The following is a 19,964-nucleotide window of genomic DNA, read 5'->3' as shown; positions in this document are numbered from 1 at the left end:
TCAGCCTTCATACCTGGAGCTTCTTTCGGGAGCCTGGATTGCTTTTCAGACACCACTTGCACTTTTGCTGGGCTTTCTTCTAGAAACACAAAAACAAAAGAAAAACAGGACTAAGATGGGGCCATTGTCTTTTAAAATAACCCTAATCCTGATCCTCACACTGCCCATATTACAGTAGAGACTCCTGTGCCTAATGCTCTGTCTCTCCGCGGTGCCCGTCCCCACACCCTCAAAGGAAGTTAAGTCCTCAACTTCCCCCACCGAAATCCTTCCTAAACACCCACAAACTTAAGGACTCGGTGTCCTCATCCACTCAGCAGGTGACCTGGAAGCAAAACCCGGAAAAAGGCCCCACTTGATACACTGGAGGAACTAAGTTATAATTTTCTGTCACTACCTGCCTGATTTCCACAGAGGATTATGGAAATATGCAGCTGGGTGTGTGTGTGTGTGTGGCGGCTCCGGTTCATGACAGCCAGGTCTTAATTTGACAATCTGAGTTCTGCACAGCAAGGTCCCCCCATGCAAGGCCTGTGACCAGCAGGACACCCTCTGCTCTGTGGACATGTCAGAACTCGAATCAGGTTCTAGAATTCAGCATGCGCTACTGCGGTGTTTATGATGAAAGCCAGAGGAAGCGCTTCAGATGTCACTGATTCAGGGCAGGAATATATGGAGGAACTCAGAGCTCATCCTGGCCAAACATGGAGGAGGAGTCTGGGAGCATCTTTTCCCATCAAAAGAGCTCAAAGCAGCCTCTTCACCGAGGCTTTGGTCAGGGAGGGAGACTCCGCACTGGCCATCCTTTAACTTTTCCTTTTGTTTTATTGTAATTATTTGGATTGTTTTGAGTTGCCTAGTTGAGAGTTGGGTGGTGAACAAGTTAATAAATTAGTATTATTGATTTTTCATTAATGCATGGTACACATTTTTAAAAAAACAATCCTAGAAGGGAACTCTACCTCTGCTGGTCAACTGGAGAAATTCATGGACAATGGACCCACCTTCCCCCCTCTGAGGGCAACGGAAGTTCTAGCAGAGGGCAGCTAGGCTAGGCGAAGGGGTGTCAAACTGGCAGCTCCCCCACCTTCCCCGTGAAGGAGGAAAACGTTGTGAAACGTCATGTGACGGCAACGTGACACCGCGTGTTTGACACCTGTGGGCTAGGCGAAGGGGAAAAAGATGGCCAGATCAGAAGGGGAAAACTATGCTAGCAACTTGACAGGCCCAATATAACTGACGAACCATTTTTATCCTTTTCAATAAAAAGAGGTCAAACACGTTTTTAGATAAGGATCTTGCTAGATGCTGGCTGGGGAATTCTGGGAGTTGAAGGCCACACATTTTAAAGCTGCTGAGGTCAAGAAATACTGCATGACATCACTTTGATGATACTCCCTCACTGGTCAAACTGAAACATCCCTGTTTAGGTACATTAGCAATGTAGTCCAAGGGCTTAACCCACTGGCAATACATCTTTTGCATTTATATGCAAAGCAAGGAATGATAGGCAACGCTAAGCAAAATGCTTGCAAAACCATCCCTCAGAAGACAGATACACAGGTACACACACACGCAAAGGGTTGTAGAGCCAATTTGGTGTAGGGGTGCAGGCATCAGTCCAGAAACCAGGAGATTGTACTTCTAGTCCTGCCTGGGACACAAAGCCAGCTGGGTGACCTTGGGCCAGTCCCTTTTGCAATGCCTGGATAACCTTGAGGAAAGGAAAGACAAGGGGCTGCCTAGGAAACCATCAGACAAGAGAGGCAGCTAACCTCAAACTCTGGAAGGACCCATCCTAATCAGTCTAGCAGTTAAAAGGACTGGAGGGAAGGTTGCATTTTCAGACTTGCAAGAATCTGTTAATGCAGCCTGACAATAAAGTAGACATAGTTCATCCAGTCACATTTCCTATCTGGTTTACTCAGGAAAGCCAACATTAACCTTGCAAGTCTTCTACTTCCTTCCAAAGAGAGGAATTTCAAGAATGGCTTTGGATCCTCAAGGACCTCCACTGACCACTGACAGCCATCTTGTTGTAGCATCAGCAGCAAGCAGATGCATAGATGACTAACTTACAGAATGCCAACCAACAGCTAGCACAGCAACTGGGGCAGAACTTGCCTCAACCAGAGGCTCCACAGTTCTTCTGCGGGCGGGAAGTGTCTGAAGGGGAGGGTGAAATAATGGAATGCAGGGATGGCCTTGAGAAATGGGGAGAGAAAAGGCTGCCTGGGAGACAATTGGACAAGAGAGGCAGGGCCCCCCACAGGATTAATGGTCGGAGAAACAAAGAAGAAAAGAAAAGAAAAATAGAATAGAATAGAAACAGAATAAAAACTTTATTGCCACCTTAAATGTACACTAATCAGCATACATTAAAATGAAATTTTGTTGCATTCAGCTCTCTAAAAGATAACCATTATGCACGCACACACACACACACAGAAACATCACAGTCTAGTTTGAATGTATACATACACAACCTGAGAGTTTACAAGACGGATGGCATAAGGATTCTGTTACAGAATTTAGTAATCCTGCTGGAAACACTTCAAAACCTCTTCCCAGAGGGGAGAAACAGATCCTATAGTGGATGTGTAGGGTTTCTAACAATGCTTCAAGCTCTAAGCACATAGCGCTTATAAGCAGTATCTTGAATGACAGGAAGTGAGCTTCCTATAATCTTCTCAGCTATCCTTACCACTCTCTGAATGGACCTGCTATTTGCTACCACCAAAGTAAACAGTGGGGCAGTTTGTTAAAACATTCCCAATCGTGCCTCTGGGAAAAGTGGCCACGACAGAAGGAAAAAGATGTGCTCCTGATCCGACGCAGGAAATGCAGGCACTGATTTGCACGTTCACTAAAGGTAAGGTATGAAGGACCTGCCCTAATTCAACATATAGTTAAATTGGCAGGCGGGAAGTTTGTATTTTCAGATTTTCAAAAAATATGTTAATGGGTCCATATGACAGTAGATTTAGGTCATCTATTTGTGTTTCCTGTCTGGTTTACTCAGGGAGGCCCGACCAAAGGAAGCAATAGCAAACAACTCTTGAAAAACCTTGCCAAGAAAACTGCAGGAACTATTTATGTATGTATGCATGCATGCATTCATGCATGTATGATGTATGTATATATATATACTGGTATATACACATGTACATATTCATATATATACATGGAACATACATACACAGAGTGCCTCTCAGTCATAGTGAAGTGGGGAGCAGATTTTCCCCACCTCCAAATGGGCCTTACCAGCAACGTTTGCGTTTGCAAAGCAAAGCCACGGAAGAGCCTCCCAAATAATGCATGATTGTACCTGGATTCTGCAGCAAGTCTTTTATTTCAAGGCAGGAAGGACTAGAAACACGTTCTCTCCCCTTCTGGATTAGCTGAAACTCCTCCTGAAAGGAAAGCAGGTAAGTTCATCAACAGAACAGTAAGAGCACGAGCAGAGTTGGGGGCAAAGTCAGAACTTCCTGAACACCTTTCCAGGCACAGCAACAGTATCCCAGTCTATCCATGCTTGGAGGCAGGTTTGCTACAGCCGTGGTCCCCAATCTTTCTGGCTTTGCAGATCAGTGGGGGTGGGAGAGGGGATGGCTGTGCCCGTCTCGCCTGTTGCTTCCACAGCCTGGTTCAGACTCCTGTGCTAGACAGTCACAAGCTGCCTTTTAAAAACAACTGACCTCCAACTTCCAACAGCATGAGGATCTGAGACTTATCACCCGCCAATAGTTGGAGGGGCAGTTTTCTCACAAAAATGCATCTCCCAAGGAGCTTTTGGTTTTCTAATATTCTAATATATTTTGCTGCCCATGTTACTTTCTTGCAGCAACCAAGAGCCTTGTGGCTCCTTGAATTCCAACATTTATTTCTATAGCATAGCAGCTTTTTTGGGTGAGAGCCCCACTCAACCATCAAATGCATTGAAAAGTGGGATTAGCTACTGGCTGTCCTGCAGAATGGAGAAGAGAAACGCTGGGACCTTCATCTCTGGGACCCTGAAAAAATAAGTGTGTGATACATAAATTCTGCGTATTAAGAGAGACCTTTTATGTCCTAACACCCCCAGGGCCTCCCTGTGCACCAGGCTGGCAACTATTTAACTGGAGATTGCAGGATCCGCAATATTACAACTTCTAATCGCTGCATTTCCCGGAGTTTTGGGCTTGAGGTAGATGAAGCTGCTTTTCAGTGGGGCTGCTCTGGCCTCTCCCTTGTGGGCGTTTGGAAACGTTGAACCCAAGACTTCTTTTGGAAAGGCCTTGGTGCCTCTTGGTTCTTTTCGCCTCCATTTTTCACCTTTTTGTGCTCTCCGGTTTCTCTCTGGCTGCTTTGTTTCAATTCTAATCCCTCCACGGATGTTTTATTGTGTGTGTGTGTGTGTCTGGAGGGTAAACCACGGAGAGTCATTTGACTTCTGAGGGGGCCTAAAAGTATTCTAAATAAACGCAACAAGAGAAGATTTTATGTTTAAAACTCTGGGAGATTTCAGCGACGCTGAAGCCAAGGGAGTCTTTGACCCCAGCAACCCTCTTTTCAAGCCTCCAGAGCCACCGGGGGCCCCTCCGCTTCTTACCTCTCCCGGCCGCCCGTTTCCTCCGCAGGTGGGCAGCCCCGGCCGGGCACCTTCCCTCGGGCCTTCCTCGCGCCAGCCCGGCCTTTCTAAGCCGCCGCCCCGCATCTCCCGGCGCGACGCTCGGCCCTCCAAGGGCGGCCTCCGGAGGGGCTCGCGGGCGTCGAGGTCCCGGCCATGCGGCTCCCGGGGCAGCGCCCAGCCCGGCCTCTCGCCCGCCGCCCCCGGCGCCGCGCAAAGGGCGGCCGAGGCGGGGCGCTGGGCGGGCAGGGCGTCCCCCGGGCCGGCGGCGTGGAGCTCCCGCCCCGCCGAGGACATGCGGCGTCCGCCCCCCCTTGGCTCAGGCGGCGGCGCGGAGGCGTGGCCACTGCTGGGCGGAGAGGCGGCTGTTAGGCCTCGGACCACGCGAGGCCTCCGGAGCCTCCTGGGCCCCGGGAAAAGCCCCGCCGGGTGAGGCGCGGCGGCTACCTCGGCGGGCGGCAGGCCGCGGCCCAGGGCGCCGGCTCCGGCATCGCGCCGCTCTCGCTCTCCCCCGGGGCTGCCGCTCTATGGTCGCCTCCTTCCTCATCCGGGCACTGCCCCGGACCATAGAGTGGCGAGGGGCGGTTTCCGGGCGCGGACTTCCGGAGGAGACCCAGGCGGAGGCCGCGCCGGGTGAGTTGCCGAGGAAACGGCTCGCCGCGGCGGTCCCGCTCCGCACCCAGGCGGTGGCAGGAGCCGCGACCGTCCCCCCCCACCCCCCGTCTCGGAGGTCGGAATCGGCGGCCCTGCGAGTAGAAAGCGAGGGCGGCTGGGACGAGGCGCTTCCTCCCTTTAGGCCTGGCCCTGCGCGGCGGCTCCTCTGCTTGCAGGGAGGGGCTCTGGCGGGGCCGGGGGTTGGGGCGAGGCCCTCGGGCGGAAGGCGGAGCAGAGAGCAGCGCCGTGCAGAGTGGGAGAAGCGGGGCCGCCGGTCTGTCTCGCCGGCTTTGGTGCCTGAGGCGACGATCCAGGATAGGAAGCGAGGAGGATGCGGAGGATGGAGGCAGCCACGCAGGCGGCCCCCCGGTTCCAAGGCTCCGTGGGACGCTTTGGGGGCCGTTTCAGGCCCCCGAAGAGGAAAGCGTGAGCTCTGGCGGCCTTTCCATAGGGCCACAGGCAGCTGGCGGGCTTTTTCTAGGGCAGAGGCCTGACACCACCCCCATTGGGGCTCAGAAAAGCCCCTTTCCTTAAAGGCTGGGCTGGCCTGGTCTTCAGGAGGCTCCCCAACCTGTGAAGGTGGCTGGAGGGACGTTCGAGCTCTGGGTTGTTTAGCCACAGCCCTTAGACTTCCAAACCGCTTCACAGTCCTTTCCTGCCCTCTCCAAGCGGCTTACAGAGTCAGCCTCTTGCCCCCAACATCATCCACCTCGGAAGGATGGAAGGAAGGAAGGAAGGCTGAGTCAACCTTGAGACGGTCAGGATTGAACTGCTGGCAGAAACAGCCTGCAGTGCTGCATTCTAACCACTGCACTGGCTCAGTTACATGATCCCTGCAAAGCTTCCTTTTCCTTCGAAATAAGCTGTTTATCACAAAATGCTCATTGCAGCCTGGCCAAAGGAAATCAAATGTGGATTTCCAAAATGGGCTGTGCTGTCCATAAACACAACATTATAAAAGTCTGGACTGAGATCAAGCAGAGGATCTTAGACTTTGACATGCAGAGGGTTGCCTCATCCCTCTGCCTTGGTGAATGAGATGTCTGTTGCTCACCTCTCCCAAATCCTTTCCCTCACCTCTTGTGCCCTCATAGATAAGGGCACTTCTGTACACTGGGCCACGTAGATGCCCTGTCCTGAGATTCAGTAATATCCCTGCTAAGATTATTTGGGATGTGTGGGTATTGAAATTGAACCAGCTGCACACATGTTCAGTTGAATTGCCCAAAAGATCATTGTTGGAGGTTGGAGCTAAAATCCCCTCTGACTGTAAAACGTTTGAATTGGTCCTAATGGGTAGCTAAAACATCACTTTTATGAAGCTTCCAAAAAAGTGATTAAATTTTCTGCTTGTGAAAATCAATCAGAACAAGCCATTTCATCAGAACAAAATCTAATTAGGCGTATCTGTTAGAAAAAGGATTTTTATATTGGATGCTTTGTATTTTAATTATTTTTTTTAGCCTATGACCGTACAGAAATAAACAATATATAAAGCTGTTGGCACCTGTGAATTTATTTTGCTTTGCTTTGGCTTCCTCACAGCATACAATGGAAGAGGAATAGCTTCTCATGTATTACTTGCTTTTGTTCTGCGGAAAGTAGAAAGTTGTCTAATACCTGATTTATGATAATCAAGAAGAACAAGAATTTGGAAATCAAGATGAGAACCAACAAAGTTTACAAGCTTGTCATACACAAGAAAGGCTTCGGAAGCAGCGGTTAGTAGCCTCATTGAATGGGCCTTGGGGCGCCCTGAAGGTGCAGGAAAACACTAATAAACCTTTTGCCCCTTGGGTGCAAAATCTTCCAAGCTGTGCAATATCTGGACAGCAACAAGGCCTTTTAGGGCAAATTTGAGGTTCCCAGCTTAATGGTAATGATAACACTTCCTTGTAAAATAGTGGGGGGGGGGGAATTGCAGTCTGTTCAGTGGGACATTTTCCCTAATAAGGTTGCATAAGATGTTAAAATCATTTATGTTTATAACTGACCAACTTTATAATGTGTTCCATCATATGCAGGGAGGCTAAGACATAGCTGTTTAGTTTATTCTTAGGATGAGGTTTGGATTTGAAGTGAACGCCCCTGCTCTCAGTTGCGATGCTTTCTCAGTTTAAAAACTCTGTCATGGCTGCCTCTTTCCTATCTAAGCTTCCTGAGCTGACAGCATGAATTTAGCAAGGGTGGGGAGGAAAGAGGGAAAGATTGAACTGTAAGGAAGAAGCGGAGGATGGAAGCCCAGCTGAGCCTTGTGAAAAGCTCCAGCCAGCCAAGGTCAACTATCTAAATGCAGAGCTGGGAACTGAACAATATACAAGAACCTGATTGGACATCAGATAAGCTGATGATTGCTGATAATTGCAGAGAAGCTGGGGGGGGAGGGGGTTGAGAGGAAAAATTACTTGGTATTGTTTGAATAGAAAAATCTCAGATTCAACTTACGCTTCTTCTGTAACTACCTAAGCTTTAGTAAAGTATATTCTTGGCAAAAGCCAGGAAGAGAAGAGGGAGTCGTTCTTTGCTAGATGACTGAGTAGGACGGTTCACACTCTCTAGGTTTTCCGTGTATTTCCCTCACCCTGGCACTCATCCCATCTCAGGCGTCTCAGCTTTAGTGGCATTGAGGATAACTTTAGAACTGCTATGAAAGTTGCTCTAAACTACAAACATCTACAGGGGTTCTTTTCCAACTCTTTCAGATGATGAACTTATGGTGAACCCCAAAGTATTTCTTCAGATCAAGTTGGGAGATATAGTGGAAATAGCACACCCCAATGATGAATACAGGTGACTCTCCTTGTGGATGGATCTGCTTTGGGACATAATGCATGATGAGGAGGAGGGGCAGTTCCAAAACTTTGCAACGGGGAGATAGAAGGCCTCAGCACCACAAGCTGAACTGGTATTTTTGCTTTAGCTGGAGAAAAGTGGAAGCTGCTGGGAAGTCCGGGGGAGCCAGTCAGAGGGAGAAAACCTTGTCACTGTTTCTTTGTTTCAAAAGGCAGACATTGCCTGCTTCCATTTGGGGTTCTTGGTGGTATAGAAAACATCAGTATGTAATAATATATCTATAAACAAATTTATAGAAACCAAGAACATAAAGTGAAAAAACCCTAAAAAGCTTGTGGGAAACAAAATGTTCCTAAACGGTGACCAGTAGGACTGCTTTGAGAGGTTTACTTGGCCAGAAGCATGAGAAATTTGAAATTCTTGAGGATCTTCTTGGCTGAAGTGCTTTTCAGTTGCTGGAGAGATCCTGTTCCTGATTGTCACTCTTGCTTTCCAGTCCACTCCTCCTGCAAGTGAAGTCGCTCAAGGAAGACTTACAGAAAGGTGGGGTTTCTCTCTCTCTCTATTGAAAACTGCCAATGATGCTCTGGCAACTGCCCGTCCCCATTAACCACCAGCCAATAACCCACTAACCAGAGAGCGCGATTTATTATATATTCATTTGATTTTTCTTCCCCCTTTTCTGCAGAAGCTCAAAATAAAGCACATGCCCTTGCCTTCCACATTTCAACACACAGTGCTGACCTTACCAGTGAAATAGATTAGATGGGATTAGCTCAGGCCTGGCTATGACCTTCCAAGGCTGCGTGTAGAGGATTGTTCATAAGCAAATAGAGGAGCCGGTTGGTGCCATAAGCTTAAAACGGAGATTGGGCCTTAGGCGGTTTGCAAAGATACGTCAGATGGTGGGACTGTTCTTTGCACTTGAAAGAAATCTCTTCTCAGGAAAGACCAGAGGCAGTCAAGGGCATCATTCCATTCTAAGGGTCTAGATCAGGCTTGTCCAACCCATGGTCTGTGGGCCACGTGGCCGTGGACAGCTAGTGGCCCCACAAGATCATAAACTTTTAACATTGTTATGTGATTTGTATACATTAACTATATTATATATTTTATATGCGGCTCAAGACAGCTGCTCTTCACTCAGGTAAGCCAAAAGGTTGGACGCCCGTGGTGCAGAGTATAATATTAGCTAAGATCTGGTTTTGGGAGATCTGAAAGAAATTGGGGTCCTAATGAGTCCCAAGAGTGGCCCTGAGCTCCAATGGCCAGTCTTTGATCCCCAGTCGGTTGCTTGCAGTGAGACTTGAGACTCTTAAGGCTCAATCACTGGGGATAGCTTGAAAGAAATACTGCTGGGTTAGCCTTCTCGTAATTCAAGCCAGATGGGAATTTGCACAGAAGAACCTTGAATCTCTGATCACTGCAGAGTCTAAATGGGACTGATGACATTTATGTCAGACGTCACTTATAATAGCAGGCATAGTTGATTATTTCTAGAACAGTTGTAATTTATGCCATTTTCATCCTGCACTGGGGTTGGCTCTCAAGCCATCTTCTTAGGATGATGGGTTCCTGGCTTGTCATCATCCTTCCAGGTCAAGTTCAGAAGCCAGGATTTGTTCATCATTTGCTTGAGAGTTGCCTTTTTGGGCTGGGGGTTACGCTGGCAACATTTAGATCCTGTTGCAAGATGGCAGTTGGGGAGATTTTGCACCTGGTTTGCTGCCAGCACTACCAGTCCAAAAGCATCATTTCACCAATTGCTGTATGGTGACTCCTTGCCTTTTAGTCTCTTTTTCTGGAGCCTTTGAAGGCACTTCTGGAACACAGCTCTGGATTGGAACCAGTCATTGCAATTTCTAAGCAAGCATTGGAATGACCAAAGCAGGGACCTGTAGGCCCAGCATCACCCCAGAGAAATGTCAAGTCTTTTGTCATGAAGTGTGGCTTTGGCTGCTTGCTCATGACTGTCAGTCATTGGTCAGTGGACTAGCTCCATAGAGAGGGGCTCTTCAGGGTGCCATCGGCCAAGGTATGTCGGCTGGCGACACCCAGGGGGAGGGCCTTCTCTGTGGGAGCCCCAGCCCTGTGGAAGGAACTGCCCCCGGAATTGCGCAAGATCTCTGACCTCCGTGTGTTTCGCTGTGTCCTCAAGACCCTGTTGTTCCACTAGGCCGGGCTATCAATGTAATGATTTTAAATTGGATGTTTTAAATTTTGGGGGGGGTTAATATTGAGCCAAAATTATTTAATAATTTTATTTATTTTTTAAGTGATGTCTATATTTTTGTGTTTTTAATAGGCTGTACACCGCCCTGAGTCCTTCAGGAGAAGGGCGGTATAGAAATATAATAATAATAATAATAATAATAATAATAATAATAATAATAATAATAATAATAATAATATTGTTATTATTGATGCTGCATTGGCTTCCAGTTGTCTTCCGGGTGCGCTTCAAGGTGTTGGTTACCACCTTTAAAGCGCTCCATGGCATAGGACCTGGGTATTTGCAGGACCACCTTCTGCCGCCGATAGCCTCCCACCAACCAGTACACGCCCACAGAGAGGGACTCCTCAGGGTGCCGTCAGCCAGGCAATGTCGGCTGGCGACCCCCAGGGGGAGGGTCTTCTCTGTGGCAGCTCCTGCCCTCTGGAACGATTTGCCCCCGGAGATATGAAGGATATCCGATTTCCGGGTCTTTCGCCGTGCCCTGAAAACTTTTCTTTTCCATCAAGCAGGGCTGGCGTGAACCCCCTCCCCCCTTTTTTAGTCTTTTTAGTTTTTTAGTTTTAAATTGTCATGGGGTTTTAATTGAATTGTTTTAAATTGGGCCAGTTATGTAATTCTTTTAAAAATTTTAAATTTTGTATTGGTATGTGTTTTAGTTCTGGCTGTTCACCGCCCTGAGTCCACTAGGAGAAGGGCGGTATACAAATTGAAATAAATAATAAATAAATAATAAATAAATAAATAAATAAATAAATAAATAATTATTATTATTTATTGGTTAATCTTTAGTGAGATTCACAGCCTTTGAGGCTGGTTAATAGCTCAGCAGCTCGTCCTAACCAAGGACCTAGGAACTGTTAAGGTATCATCGGAGGATGTAAGCTGTTCCGAGTAAGGTGGTTTTTTGTAGAGTCAAAATGTTCAAGTCTGGCAAATTTAGAATTTCTAAATAGCGGGGTAGCCCTTTGGGTATTGCTCCAAGGGCTCCAATTACAATCGGGACAACACACGATTTCTTTTTCCACAGTCGCTCAACTTCAATTTGTAAGTCCCGGTACTTTGTGATTTTTTCTTGCTGCTTATCTTCAATTCGTGCATCACCAGGTATTGCAATGTCAATGAACCATACTTTTTCCTTTTCAACTATTGTTATGTCAGGTGTGTTGTGGATCAAGTGCCTGTCAGTCTGAATCCTAAAGTCCCACAAGATATTGAGTTTCTCATTCTCTAAAACTTTCTCAACCTGATGTTCCCAGTGGTTTTTGCTGTACTCAAATCCAAACTTCTGGCACAATATTATTATTATTATTATTATTATTATTATTATTATTATTATTATTATTATTATTATTATTATTATTTTTCTATACCGCCCTTCTCCTGAAGGACTCAGGGCGGTGTACAGCCTATTAAAAACACAAAAATATACAGACATCACTTAAAAAATAATTAAAATTATTAAATAATTTTGGCTCAATATTAAAAACCCCCCAAATTTACAGAGTTTACAGAGTCAGCCTATGGCCCCCAACAATTTGGGTCCTCATTTTACCCACCTCTGAAGGACAGAAGGCTGCGTTAACCTTGAGCCTGGTGGGATTTGAACTGCCAAATTGCCAGCAGTCGGCAGAAGTAGTCTGCAGTACTGCATTCTAACCACTGCGCCACCAAGGCTCAGTGTTTCGCTACCCTAGCAAGTTTAAGTTGTGTGGAACTCCCAGAATTCCACAGTCTGGAATTGGGGAGGGGAATTCTGGGAGTTGAAGTTCACCCATTTTAAACTTGCCAAGGTTGAGAAACGCTGCTCTGATGTCACTGTTGGAGTGATTCCACAGAAAGCTGCCTCCAATTCTCCCAACTTTCTCTCCTTTCTTTGCACAGAAACCATCAGTGTTGATCAGACCGTTGCTCAGGTGTTTCGACTGAGGCCCTACCAGGATGTCCATGTGAACGTTGTGGACTCCAAGGTAGGTGAGCTTTTTGCTGCCTTTCAGCTTTCGCTAAAGATGCTTGGATAAATTTCCGGCTGTAGGAGATGACCAGGCTGAGCCCGCGGGAGGGGTTCGAGGCATCATCGGTCCCGAGTCCCTTTGCTCCCACCAGAGATTTAAGTCCAGCTCACCTTGAATTCCTTCTATTCTTAACTCCCACTCATTTCCCTTGATCTTTAGTAGTTCAGATTCTTGTAGAGAATTTAAGCTTCCAATAAATATTTATATACATTTTAAGTGCTTTGGATCTCCTGATTTCTCTGGTGCTTAACACTTGCAGAACCTTCTGATGACTATAGCGGTTCTAAGTGTAGTGGAATCCGGGCCGATCCTTTGCTATAAGTCAAATGCCACCACAAACATGAATTTCTTTCCCCAGCCTAACTGTCAGTCCTGCCTGTTTCTGATGTGTGCTTTGGTATTTTGCCCTATATGACAAATAGGTTCACCCGATTTAATCGTCCTCTGCTTTGTCTTCTGGAGGTTGCCAAGGAGTTAAGATGGCTAAATTTATGAAATTGGTAAAATCCTCTGGTGCTCAGTAGTACAGGATTTCCCAGCCTTGCCAACTTTCAGATGTGTGGACCCCAATTCAGAACTCCTCAGCCAGCCATGCTGGCTGGGGAATTCTGGGAGCCGACGTTCAAGCATCTTAAAGTTGGCAAGGTTGGGAAACTCTTCAGTAATGGATAAAGAACCGTTATTAGTTAACAAATGCTTGAGTGCTGTTGGTATTTATGTCCTGAAATGTTTTGGAAAGGGAAGTAATAGGCAGATGGTTTGTAGGGTTGGAAAAACTGCATCCAGGAGTATCAGCAGAAGCAGAATGGTGGAGGCAGAAATCATAGTCCCCTCATGTTCCTTTTTAGGATGTGACTCTGGATTTAGTGGAGCTGACGTTCAAGGACCAGTACATCGGACGCGGGGATATGTGGCGCCTTAAGAAAAGCTTGGTGAGGATCACATCTGTTGATCTGAATATTTCCCAACTAGAAATGTCGTGCCAGCTAGAAATGGACTTGCTTCTTAAATCGTTGTTTCTCTTCTGCAAGTGCAAGTTGTCTTGTGGGCAAATTGTTCCATTTCTCTTTTTCCTTGTCACCTCAGGTTGGCACGTGTGCTTATATCACTCAGAAAGTTGAATATGCAGGTATTCGGTGAGTAAGCAGCTGTGCCTTCCTCCCTTTCACAGTGCATAGGAAGGAAGTTGAGTTTTATCAGGAATTAATGCCTGTCTCCAAATAATCAAGTCTTATCTTGGAGGACAGAGTTTGGCTGTTTCCATTCTCAAGGCAATCTCTGTGGTTCCCAGCTCTTTTCTCTTACTGAAGTTCAGACCCCAAATCGGTCCCATTTGCTTCAGTGAAACCTCCTCCCAGAATATGGGCATGGACCCTCGTGCCAGAGGAGGGAGGCGGCATCTGCTAAGTCCTCAGTTCTTCCTCTTTGGTCTAGACTGCAGGGAGAAGTACTTGGAGCTTGTTTTGCCTGGGGTGGCACAGCTTGGGACTTCAATTGACTGCACATCCAGCTCATGAAGCCTGTTTGCCCTGCCAACATCCTGGCATCTTAGCACTATAGTCACTGAGTAAGGAGGCCAGGATGAATGGCAGTTGAGAATCTCCTTGGGAATGGAAGTTTTGCTTGAACCCTTGAATTTATTTTCTGTTTAAATGAGGAGGTTTAAAAGGCACCACTGAGGTTTTGATAATTAGCAAAGGCACAGGTAGGCAAATCAGATTGATGAATTTAAACATGGATGGGCAATCTTGGGAAGATACATTTGGACAGGGGCTCCTGCAGTGGGGCCAAGTGGCTCAGGCTGATGAAAGCAACCGTGTCACAATGCAAACTCTGCCCTCCCACCCTTTGTACACACGTCACAATGTCAAGCAAGTTGAAAAAGAGAGGAGCTGGCACAATGGTGGCATTTTGATAAAAGCAGCAGGAGCCCATAAAGGCTCTGGATTTGGGAGGGAAAGCTGCTCCTGGAGGGAGAGAAAACTCGCAGTATTTAAATTCCCCTCTTGCTTTGCTTTTGGTCAGCAGTTTTCCAGCTTTCACAGCAAGGTTTTCCCCATTTTTTCAGTCTTCTCTCTTGGTTTCTTTTCAGGGCTCAGGCAGGTGAACTGTGGGTCAAAAGTGAGAAAGTCACCTGTGGCTACATCAGCGAGGATACTCGGGTACAACTATGACTTGAGACATTTCCTTTCCATCTCTCAAACGCTGGGGGGTGGATCGTTGCCCAGAAGCAAGCCAGGTTTGGTCATGCTGATTCAGAGGGAGTCCTTGAGGCCAGGCTCAGCTCTTTCCCTTCTGGGTTCCTTGCAGGTGGTGTTCCGCTCGACTTCAGCCATGGTTTACATCTTCATCCAGATGAGCTGTGAAATGTGGGACTTCGACATCTATGGTGAGGATCCCTCGGCCACCTCAGTCGAGCCTCGGCTTGCCTGGCAACTCATCTACCCCAGCCGAAGACATCCTCACTCTCCTTTGATGGAGAAAGGGGGCAGATGGCAAAAGAAGGACTTTCCCTTTTTTGTAAACTTAAACAATAATGAGGAACTAGAACATCTGTTGGCATAGTTTAATTTGTCTACTGAATTATAATTTGTCAACATAAATTATAAGGCAGTAAAAATGGGATGAAGGAATCACAAAAGAAAGCAGGAAGCTATTTTCTTGGTGAATAATTTAGGCAGACTCTGATCTCGGTTTTGCCCATGGATGCCCTCTGGCCTCTGGCCAGGCCTCTGCAGAACACGCAGGGCCTCGGCCACTGGGCTCCAGAGGACCAATCTGGGTTAGGCTCAGGGCTTTGGCTTCAAGAGCAGCTCCCACTATAGGTGAAAAGATGCAGGAGGGCCTACTGCTACAAGAATACCCCCAAAGCCAGGTGGAGGAACCTGAGTCTGAAGAGTCCAGGAGAGGAACCCCACTGGGTGTCCCAAAAGAGGCAAATCCACAGCCAGGATTCCTCTGCCACTAAGGGGGACTTGGGTCGGACAGAAGGATGGAGCCACGTGGAAGGAAGCTGCCCCTCAAAGGGTGTGCCTGCGGCCCTAGAGGGCCTTGAGGGGAGCCAGAAGTGAGCAGGAACTGATGCCCCTCTCCTGCCACCGGGGCCTCTGTCCCATGCAGGGTCTGGCTGAGTAAAGTAGCCAAAAAGCTTTTCTGCCAGAGAGGGGGCAGCCTCTCTGCTGGAGCGGCCAAGAGGGAAGCTCTTACACTTGGTTCTCTTTCCTTTGCAGGAGACCTTTACTTTGAGAAGGCCGTGAACGGCTTCCTCGCTGACCTTTTCACCAAGTGGAAGGTAGCTCGGTGGGAGCAAAACGGAGCTTGTAACTGGCCTCAAGGGAGCCTGCAGCTGGGCAGGGCTTGCGGTCCTTTCCCAAGCCAGCCTTCCTCAGGACAAGCCCTGGGGGTTCAGAGACCAAGCCGGAAGGGCTCTCAGGAGCATGGGGATTGGGGCCGGGGAACTCTGACGAAGCCCCTTTCTTGCTCAGTGGGGAATTGATTGGGGAGAAGGAATCCGTTCCTGCCTGAAATGACATTGCCTGCCCCCTGTCCCTTGACTCCCCAGCAAAGGAAAGGGTCTCTTGGGCTACTTTAGATTTTTTCCCCTTGCTGTAGTCAGAAGGAAGAATCTTGTGAGTTGGGGGAGGGGGGGCTCAAAGAGGTCCCTCTCCCACCCTCCCGTGTCCTTCCCACTGAGGGGGAACTGAGCAACATCTGGGCGTGTCAGAAGTGCAGTTTGTGTGGAAGGAATCTGTGGTGCCCGTCAGGAGTGGATCCCCAGTGCTTTGATCTGCTTTTGTCCCAACAGGAGAAGAACTGTAGCCACGAAGTGACCGTGATTCTCTTTTCCCGGACCTTCTATAGTGCCAAGTCATTAAGTGAGTCTGGAGAGGCACCGGCCTCTTTCTCACCTCCTCCTTGGGAAGCTGAAAGCAGCAGCAGAGAGCAGCTTCCTCTTATACCTGGCTTGGTTTGTTTCTAGATGAATTCCCAGAGCTGCATCGTTGCTCAGTCCAACAGAACCACGAAGGGCGCTTCTACGAAGACTTCTACAAGTAGGTCTTCCCTGTGGCTGAGCCGCTTCTCTGGAAGAGTCAGTCCACCCATGAAGCGGGCAGCGTCTCGTCAGTCTGCCTGTCAGGGACTCTATGCGAAATCTGTAGGCGGAGAGCCCTTGACTTCTTTCATGAAGCAGCCTCATCTGCACAGGCCTTGATTTACAATTGGTTGATCGGCAACTGTGCATAGTTGTAATGGACACCCCCTATTTATGATCTGGTTTAGAAGTTGTGAAACACACATCCACCCACCCCCGGCTTTGAAGAAGTGGGAGAGGTTCTCCGTAGCATGAGCTCAGGCACATGGGGGTGGGTGAGGAGGTGGATCGTTGCCCCATCTGGCTCAGTTCAAATCTTGATTGTCAGTGCACAACATATGTACAATGAGATCGGTTGAGCTCCCTCAGTGCACCTCAGTCAGCTAGCATCAGGGCAAAGGATTCGGGGGATTGTAGCCGCCCCTTTAAGAAAGGGATTGGTGCAGACCCACTTGGGGAGGCCACCTCTCTGTCTAAACATGCCAGACAACTTCTGCCTAGTCTATAATCCTCTGTTTTTAGGGAAGATTTTGCAGAAGGTGGTTGGGCTGCAGTTGAAGCAGATTATCAGGAGCCTCTGCAGGAGGCCCAGATATGGAAGAGAAACTTCTTGTCCTTTTAGATCGTAAGTGGCTGTCAAGTAACAGAAAGAAAAAGAAAAACCCCAGAATAGTTTACTTGACCAAGTGTAAATGGACAAAATTTAATGCAGGTGGGTTGGTGGATGCCAGCCAAGTAGCCTCCCTATCTGCTGCAGTTGGACATTTAAAAAGAAGACTGAAAACACTGTAATTGGAAAACTTACCTAAATTTTAAACATCTGATGTTTTCATGGAAGCTGCTATTTGGTCATGTTATGCTTTTTTAAATTTTAGAATCATGATAGCTATAAAGTTGTTGCTATTCTGAAAAAGACACACATTTTTCTCTTGCGGATTCTGAATTTGAAGTGGCTTAAGATTTCTGTCCCTCCCTATAATCCCCCCCCCCCCCTTAGGCTGCTGTAGGCTGTGAGGGGCTCCTGCTCTGTCCTCCTTTGCGAAGGCGGCTCACTCATCATGTTCATTGCAGGGTTGTGGTTCAAAATGAACGGCGAGAGGAATGGACTTCTCTGCTTGTGACTATTAAGAAGCTCTTCATCCAGTACCCAGTTCTGGTGCGCCTGGAGAAGGCAGGTGAGATGCGATGGGCAGCACAGGAAGTCCTTGACTTATAACCATTCATTTAGTCACCATTTGAAGTTACGATGGCACTGAAAAAAGAGAATTATGATGGCTCCTCAGACAAACAACCATTGCAGCAGCCCGGTGGTCATGTGATCAGAATTTGGGCGCTTGGAATGTCTTTGCGACCGTTGCCGTATCTCCTGGTCACGTGATGGCTATTTGCGACCTTGCCAGCCAGGTTCCCTCAGGCAAAGTCAACGGGAGAACCTGGATTTGTTTTAACAACCGTATGATTCCCTTAATAAGGGCAGCAATTCACTTAACAGCCAGGGCAAAAAAGGTTGTAATTGGGCGTGGCTCACTTACCAACTGCCTTCCTTAGCGATGGAAATTCTGGTCCCAATTGTGGTTGTAGGTCAAGGACTACTAATACGGCCTTCTGGTTTGATTCCACTCTGTAGCTTTTGCTGCTGCTGCTGCTGGTGGGACGTTAGCACAGCGTAGAGTTACGTCTGTGGGCACCCGGAGTAAGCAAAACGGCTTCTCTGGCTAACAAGCTGTGGGCTTGTATTGGTGAGCTGGCAAATCCAGGGAAGGAAGGGGCTGTGGGGAAGGTGTTTGGCATGTGTGAAGGGCTTTGTCTCCTTCCTGGCCAGGTGCCTCTGCTGGCCTCGGGTGGGACACCCATGAAAGGCCTTGCCCAAGATTTCGCTTGCCACAGGGTCCATAAAGACCAAATTTCCCCCAGGCTTCTCAACCTCCCTGGGACTACTCTTCGTGCTTGTTTTTGTGCTTGTTTTGTTTATATGCATCATGGTTAAAACTTAGAGCAACAAGTAAAATAATAATAAAGAATCCTGGTTTATCTTCTTCATTTTCCCTTCCCTTTGTTCTGGATGATGAACAATTAGAGAATTTCCCACCAGGATACAACTCCACCTCTGCTCAAGGAAATTATTTGGAGGCCATAAATCTCTCGTTTAATGGTGAGTTTGGGAAATTCTTGTCTTGCCTGGGATGTTCTTGAACCAGGAAGGGCCCCATTGCCTTTATTTATTTATTTGTATCCTGCCTTTATTATTCTTACAAGTAACTCAAGGCAGTGAACATATTCAGCATGCCTTCCCCCTCCTATTTTCCCCCACAACAACAACCCTGTGAGGTAGGGTGGGCCGAGAGAGAGAGAGACTGGCCCAAAGTCACCCAGCCTGCTTTCATGGCTAAGGTGGGACTCGAACTCACGGTCTCCCGCTTTCTACCGTGGTGCCTTCACCCACCAGACCAAATTGGCTCTCTTAAAGAAGAGATCAGGCAGGATAGACTCCTCAGTATGGGGAATTCCATGTTGGTTTTTCTTCAAAGGAAATCCCAAACTGTTGGCCAAAGATTCTGGGCATGTTTCTGAAGCTCATCTGATGGGGGGTCTGGCCAGGCCAGTAGTGTTGCCTTATGGTCTCCCTGAACTGAGACCTGAATGAGTCTTTTGCAGGCAAAGACGACCAAGTGAGGCCAAGGGGTGCGGGCAAATTTGCTTGTCTTATTAAGGAGCATTGGACAAAATGTCTCTCCAGTCCCCAGTAGCTTTTAAAACAAATTGACTGATAAGTTCTAAATCACAGCAAAGGTGAACACCATGTTTTCTCCTCTTGGTAAGGCCTGGAGGACTGATGGGAAATGGTATCAGGATTTTTTTTTGATTAGGTATCCCCAACCCCCAGGCCACAGTCCAGTACTAGGCCACGGCCCGGTCGGAAATGGGCCGCAGAAGTGGCAGGTGAGTGTGTGCGCACATGCAGCTGTACTTGGACAAGCTGTACTTGTTGGGCTGTTGCACTCGTGCACATGCCTGCCACTCACAGGACCATCCCCTCCCCCCTCTCCCGGGTAGCCAAGCTGAAAAGGTCGGGGATTGCTGTTTTAGATGAATGTCTTTGTTAGGTACAAGGGATACTCTTTATAAAGCCCTAGGTGCCCTTTTAATTTTTGTTCTTGTTTGTTCCTTTTTAGTGTTTGACAAACATTACATCAACCGAAATTTTGACCGGACAGGACAGATGTCTGTGGTCATCACGCCAGGGGTGGGTGTCTTTGAAGTGGACCGGCTTCTCATGATCTTGACCAAGCAACGGATGATAGACAATGGTAAAACAATGTTATTAATTGGATAAAATCCAATTGGCTATAGTTTTTGCCTTAGTGCTGGGAGTTGGGGTTAGAGTTACGGGCTCCCTTCTTTTCTTTGGAGAAGATGTGGGGCACATGTCACACCTGTGGGCACCTCCTTCAGGAAACTACATCTGGCTAGATATGTGATCCCAGGAAGTACATCTTAGACGAAAGTAGTTGGGATGGGATGTGGCAGGGGGCTTCAGCGTAGAGATGGGCTTTCTCTCTCCAGAAG

General features: G+C 47.7%; 1 protein-coding gene across 1 annotated transcript in view; it reads left to right on the top strand.

Annotated features, from left to right (window-relative positions):
* The first annotated feature begins 5,206 nt into the window (after nt 1–5,206).
* Nucleotides 5,207–19,964, top strand: part of DEPDC5 (DEP domain containing 5, GATOR1 subcomplex subunit) — a 56,184-nt gene continuing 41,426 nt past the window's right edge. The window contains exons 1-15 of the mRNA XM_070950310.1: nt 5,207–5,242; nt 6,809–6,984; nt 7,966–8,053; nt 8,553–8,599; nt 12,174–12,259; nt 13,153–13,236; nt 13,391–13,440; nt 14,397–14,466; nt 14,615–14,693; nt 15,535–15,596; nt 16,110–16,179; nt 16,284–16,356; nt 17,469–17,572; nt 18,475–18,549; nt 19,571–19,705. Of these exons, the coding sequence (XP_070806411.1) occupies nt 6,891–6,984; nt 7,966–8,053; nt 8,553–8,599; nt 12,174–12,259; nt 13,153–13,236; nt 13,391–13,440; nt 14,397–14,466; nt 14,615–14,693; nt 15,535–15,596; nt 16,110–16,179; nt 16,284–16,356; nt 17,469–17,572; nt 18,475–18,549; nt 19,571–19,705 (1,117 nt within the window). The 5' untranslated portion in view covers nt 5,207–5,242; nt 6,809–6,890. The remainder of the gene's footprint in view (nt 5,243–6,808; nt 6,985–7,965; nt 8,054–8,552; nt 8,600–12,173; nt 12,260–13,152; nt 13,237–13,390; nt 13,441–14,396; nt 14,467–14,614; nt 14,694–15,534; nt 15,597–16,109; nt 16,180–16,283; nt 16,357–17,468; nt 17,573–18,474; nt 18,550–19,570; nt 19,706–19,964) is intronic.

This window comes from Pituophis catenifer, unplaced genomic scaffold (genome assembly GCF_029215685.1).
Source record: "Pituophis catenifer annectens isolate HBS135680 unplaced genomic scaffold, rPitCat1.0.hap2 SCAF_10, whole genome shotgun sequence".
NCBI classification, from domain to species: domain Eukaryota; kingdom Metazoa; phylum Chordata; class Lepidosauria; order Squamata; family Colubridae; genus Pituophis; species Pituophis catenifer.
This window is presented reverse-complemented; position numbering and strand designations above follow the sequence as displayed.